At 33.7% G+C, this 14,627-nt stretch overlaps 1 protein-coding gene across 1 annotated transcript in view; it reads left to right on the forward strand.

Annotated features, from left to right (window-relative positions):
- Window positions 1-1,122: 1,122 nt before the first annotated feature.
- The window catches only part of LOC105340291 (uncharacterized), a 754,579-nt gene continuing 741,074 nt past the window's right edge, over window positions 1,123-14,627 (forward strand). Inside the window, exons 1-2 of the mRNA XM_066069388.1 lie at window positions 1,123-1,441; window positions 3,519-3,708. Coding sequence (XP_065925460.1) covers window positions 1,361-1,441; window positions 3,519-3,708 — 271 coding nt within the window. The 5' untranslated portion in view covers window positions 1,123-1,360. The remainder of the gene's footprint in view (window positions 1,442-3,518; window positions 3,709-14,627) is intronic.

Here is a 14,627-nt window from a genome sequence, read left to right on the forward strand (position 1 = left end):
GCAACCAACTTTTAGTGGTTTTTTTGCGTTTTACACCTAGGTGTGTCCATGTATGAAATATAAGAAAAATTGGTGACTATGCGTGGCCAGACCCTTTTATAAATCATTAATTCTTACATAGAATTGATCTTAACATGCGTAGTAGAGATCCCCCCTAGGAATTAATTTTCGATCCGCGCCTGACCTAGTAATAACATCAATAGTGAAAGAGACTATAGTATTTTATGCAGAATGTTCCTTGAAAATGGCTCAATATACTAAGTTTTTATGCAAAACATTCACCCATTATTTTTTTTAAAAACATAGTATTGCACACCACAAGCATCAAACATGGCTATGATTTTATTTTGCAACCCAATGTTTATATTTTCAACCACTCTACACGTGGTTTATGGAAACATACGTCACAGTGAACAACCACATATTATATATATACAAGTTTATTCGAACAAATAAAACATAATTACAATTGTTGCCTAGCTCCCCACTGTCATTCATTCATACATTTTAAGGCTCTTTAACCGGTCTACACAGAGCGTATGAATACCAGCTAGCTTCAGGTTACACGCTTATATGCAAATGGCGTTGCTATCAACTCGATATTGTTTACTAAGTATATATGTTATCGCAAAATTCATAAGATTTCAATCGTATAAACACAACTTCCCTCTAACGACAAATTAAATTGTTTTACTTTTCAATGATAACAGTATTGTTTAGGTCATAATTAATTTAACTTTAACTGGAAGTTTTATACACCTGTTTCTATCCCAACTTTATTATCTTGCTTTTATCCCAACATTTGAATTTTGGTTAAGCAATAGACGAAAAGATATATCATTGTTATTATCAAAAATATTTAAATAAGAAAATTTGTGCTTAAGCTAAATCGTGAACATACACATACTAAATGACATTACACCGTGCAAACTGGGTCACATATTTTATTCTACCCTGCCCATATGAGAACAAGAAGTAGTTCCCCACTAGCTCCTTTCTAATTACAGTTTCATTGTTGCAGCAAATAAAAAAAAATCGATTTATGTTACTGTACAGATTGAATAAAAGTTTGAAATATATCATATACATAGGAAATTTACTTTTTTTTTGTTTGAAAGGCGCAAATAAGGACCGGGGTAAAGAGGTTCGAAACCGAAAGTGGTTTTTCTTAATAAAACGGAATGTTACAAACCTTTTGGTGATTCGTGGACAATTAGTAGAACATTGATCAGTGCAAAGAAATAATCATTCAGTAATTAATTCAGTGCCGTTTGTTGATTTAGATGGCCTTACTGGTTCCAGAAAAGTCGCACTAAGGTTATGTTTTTGGAGTAAATGTGTATGTGGTAAAACGCACACCATGGCGCTTTATGGACACATACGATTGTTGTCTGTTTTACTAGGAGCATTCCTGTCCTTTTGTCTCCTTCTATATGAGTGTGTAAGTATAAACATTTTCTTTACGTAAAGTGTTCAGAAAACTCAACAAAGACTAATGATAAAGGTGCTTTTGTAAGTTTGACTTGATACTTTCATATGATAATGAATCATATCACGTTCGCTTGTCCCCTATTTAACGTCCATAATATTGCGTCGTTGCAGGTGATACAAGTATTCCTTTTAAAGGAATGATCGGCAATAATGATATATTGATAGCTAGAAGCAAACAACATGATCAGTTTGATGTAAAATAATTTAAAAAGTACTGTATTTTTACAAAATATAGAATATTTTGAATCTGTACACCATAATTTCATCATTATAAACCGTCAACAAATTTAATTTTGAAATAAATTTGGGGAAAGCCGTGCGTAAACTCCTTGTCTAGTTTTATTTTTTAAACGTGATTATTAAATGTTAATGTATCTTCTTCTTCTTCTTCTTCTTCTTCTGCTTCTTCAGAATACTGAGTAGGGCTCTCCAAAGAGCATTAACACATATACAAAGAAAGAGTTGTATTAAAATAATTAAATGCGACTGAAAAACATTGAATGCCATTATAACTTGCTATTGAGGTCGCATTATAACGTAACCTTGTTTATAATCAAGCCGTCTTCCTGGCTACTTTTATGCAACATCAATAGATCGAGGTCAGTTCATGGAGCATCTTCTTATGATTGAGGTCAGTTCATCGAGGTCAACTGCATTACTGAACGAATCTTTCGATCGAAATTCATACGCGTGAGACAAAATGTGCAGTCTTGAATTAACAGGTCGAACTGTATTTTATGCATGTTTGCATCTCTTAAGGTAAATGAATTGAAATAAAACCGAGTAAAATGTTATATAAATACAAAACCAAACTTCAAGTTTTTATAAGAACTACTTCTGACTGCAAACGGAACGTGGAAGCATTTGCCGGATGCCTCATATGGACACAACAGTGATCGGCCGAAGCCGATCACAAAAATTAAAACACGCAGCATTATTGAAAAAGGTATATATTTATGTTTATTATACTTTCATGTTAAATACTGAAATCTGATTGGTTTAGACGCAGTTGATAATCCGTTCTATTACCCTCAGAGTTAGCAACACACTTGGCAACAAGTAACACAACGAATTGTTATATCCGCGTAAATAATGCGCGTATGGTTCGCCGTACAATTCATTTCATTTCTATATAAAAGCAGTTAAAATTTCTCTAAGATTAAGACATTCAGTACGATAAAATAAATAGTGCCTGTTTGGGGGGATAACAGTTGAAATTGGCGTCGGTTAACAATGGTTTTCTCGGGGTGTCAATTTCAACTGTTACCCTCCCAAAAAGGCACTATTTATATAATGTGCACATACTTGTACACCTGTTTTGTTTCTGACTATTTGGAATTTAATTTTACAATTACTCTCAAGGCAAATCCCAGGGAAATAGCTGTTGTCTCGAGGGACATTACTTTGCTATTGTCCGAATATTAAATAAATACGTATCTCTATTTTTCATTTTAATTAACGAAATGTAACTGTATAAAACTGTACTTTAAATAAGTCAAGAGCAGAAAAAATAAACCTTGGTCAGGTAAAGAGATGTCTGTCACACTCAACACAGGTTGTTTTGAATTGACATTTTAAAAAAAATGAAAAGATAACGTCGATGTGCCTCCATAGACAAAGAGGTTCTAAGTATAGACTGGATTATTCTGATTGGTCAATTACCAGTATTATACCTTGAAAAAAGGGCCCGCTAAAATATGTTATAGGTATCATCCATTTTTAATTAAGTTATAAAACATAATGCAGCATTTTTTTTCCCAAAGAGGTGGAACGAAAAGCATACTCAGTAATCATTTACGTGTATCAAATCTAAAGGTCTCTTTTGATTAATTTTATTACTTCAAGAAAGGAAAACAATTTTTTTTTGAATAATTACACCTTTAGCACATAGAATGTCAGGTACTCAAGTAATATAAAGGTTAATCTGTTAATATATGAAGTTAATGCTACGTATTTATTATAATGTAAAATATTAGGTATCATTTAGTATATAAATAGTGAATACAATGGACATATATTTATTCCAGAAAGAGCTAGATGGCTACAAGTTTCCAGTATACTCAACAGAATTCTGTCCTAGAAATCAGACAGAGTGGAACGAGAGGTCGTCTGCCATCAACTGTACCAATGATTATGGATACTTGTGTTTCCCAAACGAAAAGTTCACCCAGCTGCTGGAGTTCTGTTATAGAACTCGTTTCAAATGGATACAGGAAGGTACACATTATTTGCCACTAAACGATAAAGCTGCTAGATTGTAATTGGTGGCTTGTCATGTTATGAGTAGTTGTTCGTTACTGTGGAGCTAGTATGCACGTCTAGTTCAACCCAACACTTTGTTCACGCAGGAGAGAGAGAGAGAGAGAGAGAGAGAGAGAGAGAGAGAGAGAGAGAGAGAGAGAGAGAGAGAGAGAGAGAGAAAGAGAGAGAGAGCTACTCTAAACAGGATATTCTAAGAAGTAATAAAAGTAAACTATATACACACATACATAATTAGGGTCTTCCGTTTCCAACGGAAGACCCTCTTGTTATTCTTCGGTTTCTTTTTATTAGGGTCTTCCGTTTCCAACGGAAGACCCTCTTGTTATTCTATTGTTTCTTTTTATTATTATTAGGGTCTTCCGTTTCCAACGGAAGACCCTCTTGTTATTCTATTGTTAGGATCTTCCGTTTCCAACGGAAGACCCTCTTATATTCTATTGTTTCTTTTTAGGGTTTTCCGTTTTTCAACGGAAAACCCTTCTGTTATTCTACTGTTTCTTATTATTATTTTTTTTTTTATCCGCAAATTTTGTGTAGGCCATATCTCGTACATTTGTTGTCTGATTGTGATGAAACTTTTAGGGTATGTAGACAATGTTAATATCTCGAGACGTTTTTTTCAAATTTTTAAAATTCACTTCCGGTTATGAGTTATTGCCCTTTAATTGAAAATTGGGGGGTCTTTTGTCCAGAGTTAATCTTGGGAACTACAAAAGATAGTTGCATGAAATTTAGCAGAATTGTTGGTAACATTTTATAGTTTTGCTGGCATGAAAAGTTTGGCAAAATGTTTTTTAGTTTTTAAGCTATTTGCCGGTAAAGTAAATGGTTTTGGGGGGTCTGAAATTTTGTTGTTTTTTGTATAATAACCTTTAAACTAAAAATATTTTGTTAATACATATAGAGCAAAAGTTGTTAAAAATAACGAGAGCTTTCATTTAAAATTAAGAAAAAAGGGCTGGCCCCTATAACTAGGGGTCAGCAGCTCATACACGTATTTTTCTGATAGCAAAAATCATTATCATTTAATGAAAAAAAATGAATTCAGTTATTGTTAATATATTAAATAATGTCATTTGGTATCAAATTAAACAAGTTCTGTGCTATATTTTTTTCAAATTTCATAAAACAAATATGTGAGAATCGTACATGAACGAGTTAATATGTCTACATAGACACACAAGCGAACAAATGCCACTTTAAGGCCCAGGCATTTACTGCATTACGTTGTGTTGCGTCTTAGATAAATTGTTGTGATTCAATTTCATTTTTTTCATCTAGCCTATATCTTTTATGAATTCAATGAACACACATTATTTAAACGTTCTATGTGCAACTATTTGTCGGGGCGCCCCTGTATGTAACCCCCGCGCGCGCGCCGAATGTAAACAGTAACGAACGGCATTGTAGAAAAGAGAGAGCCGTAATGCAGAAGAGAAGTTGTGTATTCTTTCGGTGTATACATGCATTTTCAATTTACTGTGAAACATATGAACATGCACAGGGAACAATACTACATATTTGTTTAAGGAGGATATTTTTCTCGTGTGAATCGTTTACGAGGAAATTCTGACAGCCACACTTCTGTCGACGATCAGCCGTTGATAAGCTACGAGTAATAAAGGAGAAAAGATGGACATTAAAGTGTGTGATTTATGTGGATGTTACTGAAGAAGGTGAGGCTTTTACTCCTTTTAAAGAATCTTGTTAACTGGTTAAAATTTAGTATATAGTATAGATGTACATGTAAGTACGTGCACACTGTTAGATGTTTTTGTTATGATGTGGGTGTTTGTTTACTAACGTGTAATTTTTACATGTTTCATGGATGTTTAGACTCGCTCGAGGTTCATGGGGGACTGGAAAGGGTAACTGAATTTATCTATTCAAAAAAATAACAGATTGTGAATTTTCAACTCAAAATTCAAAGCAGGCAGGGTCTAATTAGAAACATATCATATATTCTTGTGCAGAAGACTCCAAATGTAGTCATGAATACCCTGTAGACATAACTTCAAGTAAATGAAATTGTATACTTCAGACTTCAGAGTTAAAACATGACTTTAATATCTTTATGATGCCGATCATTGTATCATTAGAGAGGTTTAGCAGACCAACGGGTACCCGGTACATGTACTTCTACATGTAGGTTACAAGTTAGAACTATGCGTACCATTCTACCAGTTCACATAATTTTTCTTGTTTAGCAGTTATGATGTGTACTTAAATTGTCTTTGTTAATGTTTTAAATGTAATTTTTTATTCTCTTTTTTTAATCTGACTACTGGCAGTACTGGCGTGCGAGCAGTTCTTGCCGAGGACCATTTCTCGCTGGTGCACTGTTACATCATATTTTCGTATGTAATTTTATGTGTTGATAAAATGAAGTAACAATGCACTGGTGAGAAATGGTACTCGGCAAGAACTGATCGCATGCCAATATTGATTAATTACAGACAAAAACTGAAGGTAACGAGTGTTATTTTTTATTGAACATCATTGTTTAAAATAATTCTTTATATATGTGACGATCAGACCGGTTTTAATACCAGTGCCAGATAGCTCAGTTGGTAGAGCACCTGACTAGAGATTCAGGGGGCCCAGGTTCAAATCCCGGTTTGGTCCCTCATTATTTCTCCCATCCTGTTACAATATTGGTGTTGTGACCAACCCCTGGAACTAACAGGTTAACTCGATCCTGCCAGGGGTGATCTTCGAGGGTGAAGATCATTTAAGGGGGGAGGAATGTGACGGTCAGACTGGTTTGAATACCGGTGCCAGATACATGTAGCTCAGTTGGTAGAGCACTTGACTAGAGATTCAGAGGGCCAGGTTCGAATCCCAGTTTGTTCCATCGTTATTTCTCCCATCTTTTACATATACATGTATATCAGATATATGACAGATGATTAAGGGTCATCACATGTTTTGCAAGATGCAATAAGTGTTAAAAACCTTTACTTTACAACACAATACATTTAAGTGAATATTTATGTTTCTTGTTATTATTTGGTGTGGTTTTCTTGACAGTGTCGCATAAACAATTTACCCGCTCCTAAAACACAAACTTTCTTTTTGTGGATTCAGCTTACCGCTGATTGGCTGCTGTTGCAGCAGACAAATAAGATATGCACGCACAAAACACAATGAACTTATCAGAGAATGAGTTGAGTTTATTTCAACTGTTGGAATTTGGGTATTTTTTTTTTAAATGTATACTTGTGACAAAACATATATGTGGTACATACAGCTGTAGCTTTATGAAGAAAATTTTGGTTAGACCATATATACCTATCATGCAAGTAAATGATATTTACAAAAAACTTGCAATTTATGGCGCACGAAATATACGCTAGTTTTATAAAGATTGACATACATGTAATGTAACACATTCTGTGAAAAATAATCTATTAAAAATTCTTCATTAAGTTTACTCATACATGTTTTATGCTTATTACACATAGTATTGTTTTTAAAACATGTAATTTATAAGAAAATAAACAAAAAACCTCGCTAAATTTATTTGCCAAAAAAAAAAAAACACAGTAGAATTGATAAAAAATGGTATACCAGAAGCTAATACAGTACATGTACTTTGACGCTGTTCGGTGGGTAATATTCGTTTGTAATTTACGAATTGAAATATTGACTGTTGCACTACAAGTACGGTACCGTAATAAACTCTCTCTCTCTCAAACTCTCTCTCTCTCTCTCTCAATTTGATAAGTGTTTATACCTATGAAAATTTTTTAATATTATATTATGACTTGATATGCAAATTTTTGATCTTGTACTGCCTAAATGTTATATCATGTATTGGGATATGTCATACTTATTACACTGCATGGTCAGTGTAGTATATTTTTTACAGAAATGCTATGCATATGTTAATGTAAACACAGCTATTACTAGTACATGTATGTAAACACAGCTAATTATTTTTTTTTTTATTTCAGCTCAAAACAGACTCTTGTTACCACATGGCTTTTACCGGTACCTGTTGATTCTTGTGGGTCACCTCCTGAGATTAACCTGTCACCTCTATCCACATGCATATTCCTTGTGTTTTACAGACTTTTTACCGGTAATTCAAATTAAATCCAATAATGCATGAACAATAATGGAACTTGAAGAAAGCATCATGCCATGTTGTGGTTTGTGTTTGATAAGAAATTATGAAAACAAAATTAAGGCTGTTTAAAGAAATTCATAATTGCTGTGAAAATTTGTTTTTCAATAAAAGTATGCAATTATGTTTCCTTTATTTTTTATTTCATAAAGATATTTAGATGTGTTTACATAATTGAAAAATCCCCCCCCCCCTCTATTTAATTGTCTGCATTAAGATTACATGTAGGATATGTAAATGTACATTTGACTTTGAAATAACATCTGCTATGATAATTACTTTTGAAATGAACAAGAAACAACCTATTTCTACCTTTCTAAGGTATATATGCAGAAAAAAAGTAGAAAAACATGTCAAATTTGAACATTTTTCATTGAAATCAACTCTGTCTTCAGCTACCTGAGTGTGTTTGAATTTAATTCTAATTTATGGCAGATGTCTAACTTGTAGGTTGTAACTTACTGTTTTAGCATGGTTAGAAGGAGACTAGAAATCAGAATAGATTAGACATTCACTAAATATGATGGTTAGCTTACTTTTTTCATGAAAACAAGAAATTACAAGCAGGACAGCTGTCTATTTGTTAATTAAAATGGTACAAATCATACAATAAACAAATAAAGATCAAATTTTAGAATCATTGATGATTGTTTTCAAATATGTGTGAGAAATTTCTCAAGGAAATTGCCACATGTTTCATAAAATTAGGTAAAACATTTCAAACCATGACTTTTTATGAAAATCAAAAGATTGGGGGGGGGGGGGTATACATGTAAGGGTTTTTCTAAGTGATGTGAAGCTTTTATCATGATTATATCATGTAGGCATATGTTGTATTGAATAAGGTTTCTTTTTAAAGGTGGTTGAACAACAGTTGACCTCTAAAAGGTCAGATAAAGATGTTTTAATATGGAGAACCCTGTAAATCTGTGTTTACTAAAGGAAATTGGAAATGGTGGGTTCACTTAAATTGCCATATTTTTATTAAACCTCAATGGAATTGGCAATATGTGGTATTCGTTTTCTCAGAATTGCATTAGCTTTCTTATTCTAAGACAAACCGTCTTTTCATAAAAATGTTAGTGTACTAAGTTAAAGGTACAAGGAACAGTTTCGGATAAAGTACCGTCAATATTTTTGTAAAATTGAGAGTGACTGTACTTGAAGGTTTATCATTGTTGCGTAGATTCATGAAATGAATTTTAATGATTATCAATAGTTAGAGGGATGTCTCTTGTTGGAATTGGTAAGCAATATTAAGGCCCCTAATTTTAAGTACATGAGAAGCAGAAATAAATTGTGAAACTTGCGGCTATGACAGATGTGTTGACTTTACAGTGAAATTGAAGGTTACAAACGGGAGGTTATATAACATGAAATGTAGGTGGATGGGATATTATATGCCTATTTAGTATTTACTGGGTATGAGGACAAAAGCAAGTTTATTGTCCCCCAAGACAGCAACTATTTAATGAGGCAAAGTTAAGGGAAATAGTTGCTGTGGAGTGGGACAATAAACTTGCTATTGTCCGAATAGTCAGTTAATTGGTATTTCATTATACAGAAGAAAACTTTATTTGTCAGCGATGCAGAATTTCATGATGATAAACAAATTAGAGTTAAATCAAACTTTGTATTTAATGAGGCGATCTTATTAGGTCAGAGGTGTTCCGAGTTTAAGGTGATATGGGACACTTCCATGTTGTGACGTATTGTTTATCGAAATAAACAATAAAATAAAGTGTAATTATATAAGTACATGTAGTTTCTTTTCAAAAATGGTCACCTAACTCCTGAACGCAGTGGGTAAGAGGGTTTACTAGGAACCTGTAAGTCATGAGTTCGAATCCCACTGGGGTTTTTACAATTTTTACCTTTTCAAATATTTTTAAAAGCTATTTTTTGGTTAAATATTGTAAAATTTGAAAATTCTAAACCGGTGAAAATTTTTCAATTATATAGTACCTGGTACTTTAATCCACATTTAATATCGACAGATGTCCCAAACCACCTTAAAAAGGAGGGAAATCAAATTCTGCTGATGAATGGTTTTGATGACTATTCACCAACGCCAGATAGCATGGATACTATTTTAAATTAGATAAAAAGGCATGTTTATGCGGGCGCCTTCTAGTGATCAATTTGTCCGTCTGTCCATCCGAGATTGCTTGACTGGAGCATAGCTTCTCTCCCCTTGGCCCAATCTGGATCATACCTCATCCACAGGGTTCCTTTGGTTGAAGGATGCGCAGTGACCTTGAACCATGTTTTTAGGTATAAGGTTAAGGTCATAGCAGAATTATATATATAAAATCCTTTTCTGGGGCATATCTTTTTTCCCTTTGGTCCAATCTGGCTTATACTCGCAGAGTGTCTCTATGGTTAAACGATGTGCAATGACCTTGCATGAAATTTCTAGGTAACGGTGAAGATCATATCGGATCATGCAAAAATCCTTTTTTGAGAGCATATATAATTTCTACTAACCCCTATTTGGCTCAGACTTCACATAAGCAGAGCTTTTGAGTAAAGGGTGAAAGGGTGTGTAGTGACCTTGAACCTATTTTCAGTGAAAAGAAACTGTGAAGGTCATAGCAGAATTATATTTTTAAAAATCCTTGTCCGGAGTATATCTTCTCTCCCTTTGCTCCATTCAGCCTCATACTTCACCCACATGATGCCTTTGATCAAAATATATGCAATGACCTCGAATGATATTTGTAGATGAAGAGTCAAGGTCATATCAGAACACACAAAAATCCATATTTTAAAGGCCGAACATTTTCAAACGCCCCCTTTTTTACCTGTACAAACTTCAAAAAGATGCCACTTGTCAATCAACTTTGAAAGAATAGCACCCAGTTTGATTGACGTGATCTTCCGAGCGTAATCTTGCCAGGTCCGCGGATTTCTGTTTACTAGCAATTAACAACGTTATCTTTGATATCTCCCGTCATGTATTAAAAGGGGGATTAAAAATTGAATTTTTAACATTACCAGTATTAACATTGTTTTTGAAAAATAATTATTCAGTAATTGAAAATACGTAATTTATATTTCAATCATGTTGAATGCATGTGATCAAACAAATTCTGGAACTTGTTGCACGAAAACGTTACTCCATGGAAAACGAACTCCATTAATTCTCACCGTGTAATGGCTACCTTTACATTCCATATTCCAACTGATCGTATGGTTTTCTTATACAATTATATTTATTAAAATTACCTTCCTAAACAATGTCAAGGGCTAAACAAAATGTACCGACTTATATTTTTAAAGCAGAATTAATTTACTGATTTTTTTTCAATTGTACTTTACACAGGTGTGCTTAGAGAAAATTCGGACGACGCAAACCATTTCTGTATAAAATCGCTTCGTATGGTCATTAGAACAATAACATATTCAAACTAAGACCAATTCTGACTAAATATTTATTTCCTGTGTATTAATTTGCTTCCTGTGTATAGTGATTAGCAGCATTCACGACCGCAGGTAGACTGCAAGCCCCGGAGGCTTTCACACCTCTAGAAATTAAGTCCCGCCCTCACCTGAGATTTACCACCCGGTAAAAATGTTCGGCCTTTAAGAGCATAGATATACTCTCCTTTTAGCCCCTATTTGGCTAATATTTTACCTTTACAGAGTTTATTGGTTAATGGCGTGCAGTGACCTTGAACCAAGTCTGTCAATGTGAAGGTCATAGCAGATCTTTTTAAAATTAGTTTTAGACAGTAGATTATTTTCCAAATATGCTTAATCTTGGTCAGATTGAACAAAAATGCATGTATGTTAGGGGGAATGAAATTGAATTAAAAGTTCTATGCCAGCTGGAAAAATTTCAAGTTAAAGGTCAAGGTCAAAGCAGAATTCTCTGAAATAACATAAGCGGGGCCCTTTGAAATGTTCACCATTTCAGTGTTGTCTGGTTCATAGTAATTTTACATAGAAAATATTCACAGAGGTACAGTAAAGTTAACTTTACATCGATAAGTTTCTGACAAGTAATGACGCAACGAGCACACAGTACGAAAGGTCAACCCTTTGAAAAGCAGTGAAGAGGAAAAGTTCATATCGGATCATGCAAAAATCCTTTTTTGAGAGCATATATAATTTCTACTAACCCCTATTTGGCTCAGACTTCACATAAGCAGAGCTTTTGAGTAAAGGGTGAAAGGGTGTGTAGTGACCTTGAACCTATTTTCAGTGAAAAGAAACTGTGAAGGTCATAGCAGAATTATATTTTTAAAAATCCTTGTCCGGAGTATATCTTCTCTCCCTTTGCTCCATTCAGCCTCATACTTCACCCACATGATGCCTTTGATCAAAATATATGCAATGACCTCGAATGATATTTGTAGATGAAGAGTCAAGGTCATATCAGAACACACAAAAATCCATATTTTAAGAGCATAGATATACTCTCCTTTTAGCCCCTATTTGGCTAATATTTTACCTTTACAGAGTTTATTGGTTAATGGCGTGCAGTGATCTTGAACCAAGTCTGTCAATGTGAAGGTCATAGCAGATCTTTTTAAAATTAGTTTTAGACAGTAGATTATTTTCCAAATATGCTTAATCTTGGTCAGATTGAACAAAAATGCATGTATGTTAGGGGGAATGAAATTGAATTAAAAGTTCTATGCCAGCTGGAAAAATTTCAAGTTAAAGGTCAAGGTCAAAGCAGAATTTTCTGAAATAACATAAGCGGGGCCCTTTGAAATGTTCACCATTTCAATGTTGTCTGGTTCATAGTAATTTTACATAGAAAATATTCACAGAGGTACAGTAAAGTAAACTTTCCATCGATAAGTTTCTGACAAGTAATGACGCAACGAGCACACAGTACGAAAGATCAACCCTTTGAAAAGCAGTGAAGAGGAAAAGTTGCTCAGAATTATGTTTTAAACAAAATTGATTTTTTACGTAAATTTTAATTTTGCATTCTGGGTTAAGAAAAAAGATGTTAGTTCAAGGTAAAGTTAACTTGTACCTAAAATGAAATCAAATTTGTTAAGTCGTACTTAAACACATTGTTTTTTTTGTTAAGTCGTTCTTGAAATGGTTAAGGGTTTTTGGTTAAGTCGTACTTAAAACCATTCGGATTATGATAAGTCATTCGGTTTTTTTTATCTTTTTGTACTTAGGTTTCTTTGTTACTAGATTAAGAACTCTGCTTCTTAGACGTACTTCTAGCATTGCTTTCGACATTAGCGGAAAACCCACTCGTTGCTTTGCAACGAGCTTTGCTCTAGTTATTATTATTATTATTATTATTCTTTTTCTTTATTTTTCTGACTTTTTTTAAGCTTAATATCTCAAAAAGTTTTCAACGGATTTACATGAAACTTTCAGGGATTATGGAGCATCAATGTCCCTCAAAGATGTTAATTTTTTAATTACAACGTCACTTCCGTTTTTACGTTACGTCAATTTTAAAGTTTTAAAAAAGCGATTTTGTCCAGGGCGTTTTTCAAAAACGCTTGAAGATAGAGACTTGAAATTTTCTGTGTTGAAGCATTAATCGTTTTTATTTGGACATAAAGCTGGAATTTAGTTTCCGTCACTTCCGGTCCAAACCGGAAGTGCTTTAAAATTTTCGTATTTTCGAATTTTTCGTTTCAATTTAAAATATTTCCTAGGTTTGTAGAGTTGGTTATGCTGAATACGAGACTGAAATCCGTTTGAAAATCAAACGACGCATTTAAGAGATATTGGGGTTTAAAAATTGATTTTTCCGGAAATTTTGATTCCGCGTCCTTGGTTTAAAAAATAGCGTAATGTTCAAAGTAAAATTAACTCGTACCAAAAATAATTGTTAAGTCGTACCTGAACACATTCGGATCTATTTTTATTAAGTCGTTCTTCAAATCAGAAAGGTGTTTGTTAAGTCGTACTTAAAATCATTCGGATTTTATTAAGTCGTACCAGGAATAATTCGATTTTTTTTCAACTTTTTATTTTAGTTACTCTTACATTGTTTTAAGAGCTATGCTTCGTACACGAACTTCCAGTTTTACTTCCGACATTAACGGAAGACCCACTCGTTGCTTTGCAACGAGCTTTGCTCTAGTTTCTTTTTATTAGGGTCTTCCGTTTCCAACGGAAGACCCTCTTGTTATTCTGTTGTTTCTTTTTATTATTATTATTAGGGTCTTCCGTTTCCAACGGAAGACCCTCTTGTTATTCTATTGTTTCTTTTTAGGGTCTTCCGTTTCCAACGGAAGACCCTCTTGTTATTCTATGGTTTCTTTTTATTATTAAGGTCTTCCGTTTCCAACGGAAGACCTTATTGTTATTCTTCGGTTTCTTTTTCCCTATTATTAGGGTCTTCCGTCTTCAGCGGAAGACCCTTCTATTATTGTAATGTTTCTTTTTCACTTTTCTTATTATTATTATTATTATTATTCTTTTTTTGTCTTACAAATTTTGTGCAGGCGATTTCTCGGAGATGACTCGTTCGATTTCCTTCAAATTTTCAGGGCTGATGCCTAGTCATATGAATTTTATACCGCAGGAACAATTTTTAAAAATTCACTTCCGGTCGGAAGTTAACGTCGTTTTACGATTTTTAAAAGTCAATTTTGTTGGCGATGTTTCTCAAAAACGAGTAAAGATAGAGAACTGAAATTTTCAGAGATGATAGATCTAGCAATATCCTCGTGCACCTCGGTCAAGAGAATGTTGGCCGTCACTTCCGGTCGTCACCGGAAGCAAATTTAAAAAATGAAAATTTTCAACTTTT

This window comes from Magallana gigas, chromosome 8, assembly GCF_963853765.1.
Source record: "Magallana gigas chromosome 8, xbMagGiga1.1, whole genome shotgun sequence".
In the NCBI taxonomy this organism is placed as follows: Eukaryota; Metazoa; Mollusca; class Bivalvia; order Ostreida; family Ostreidae; genus Magallana; species Magallana gigas.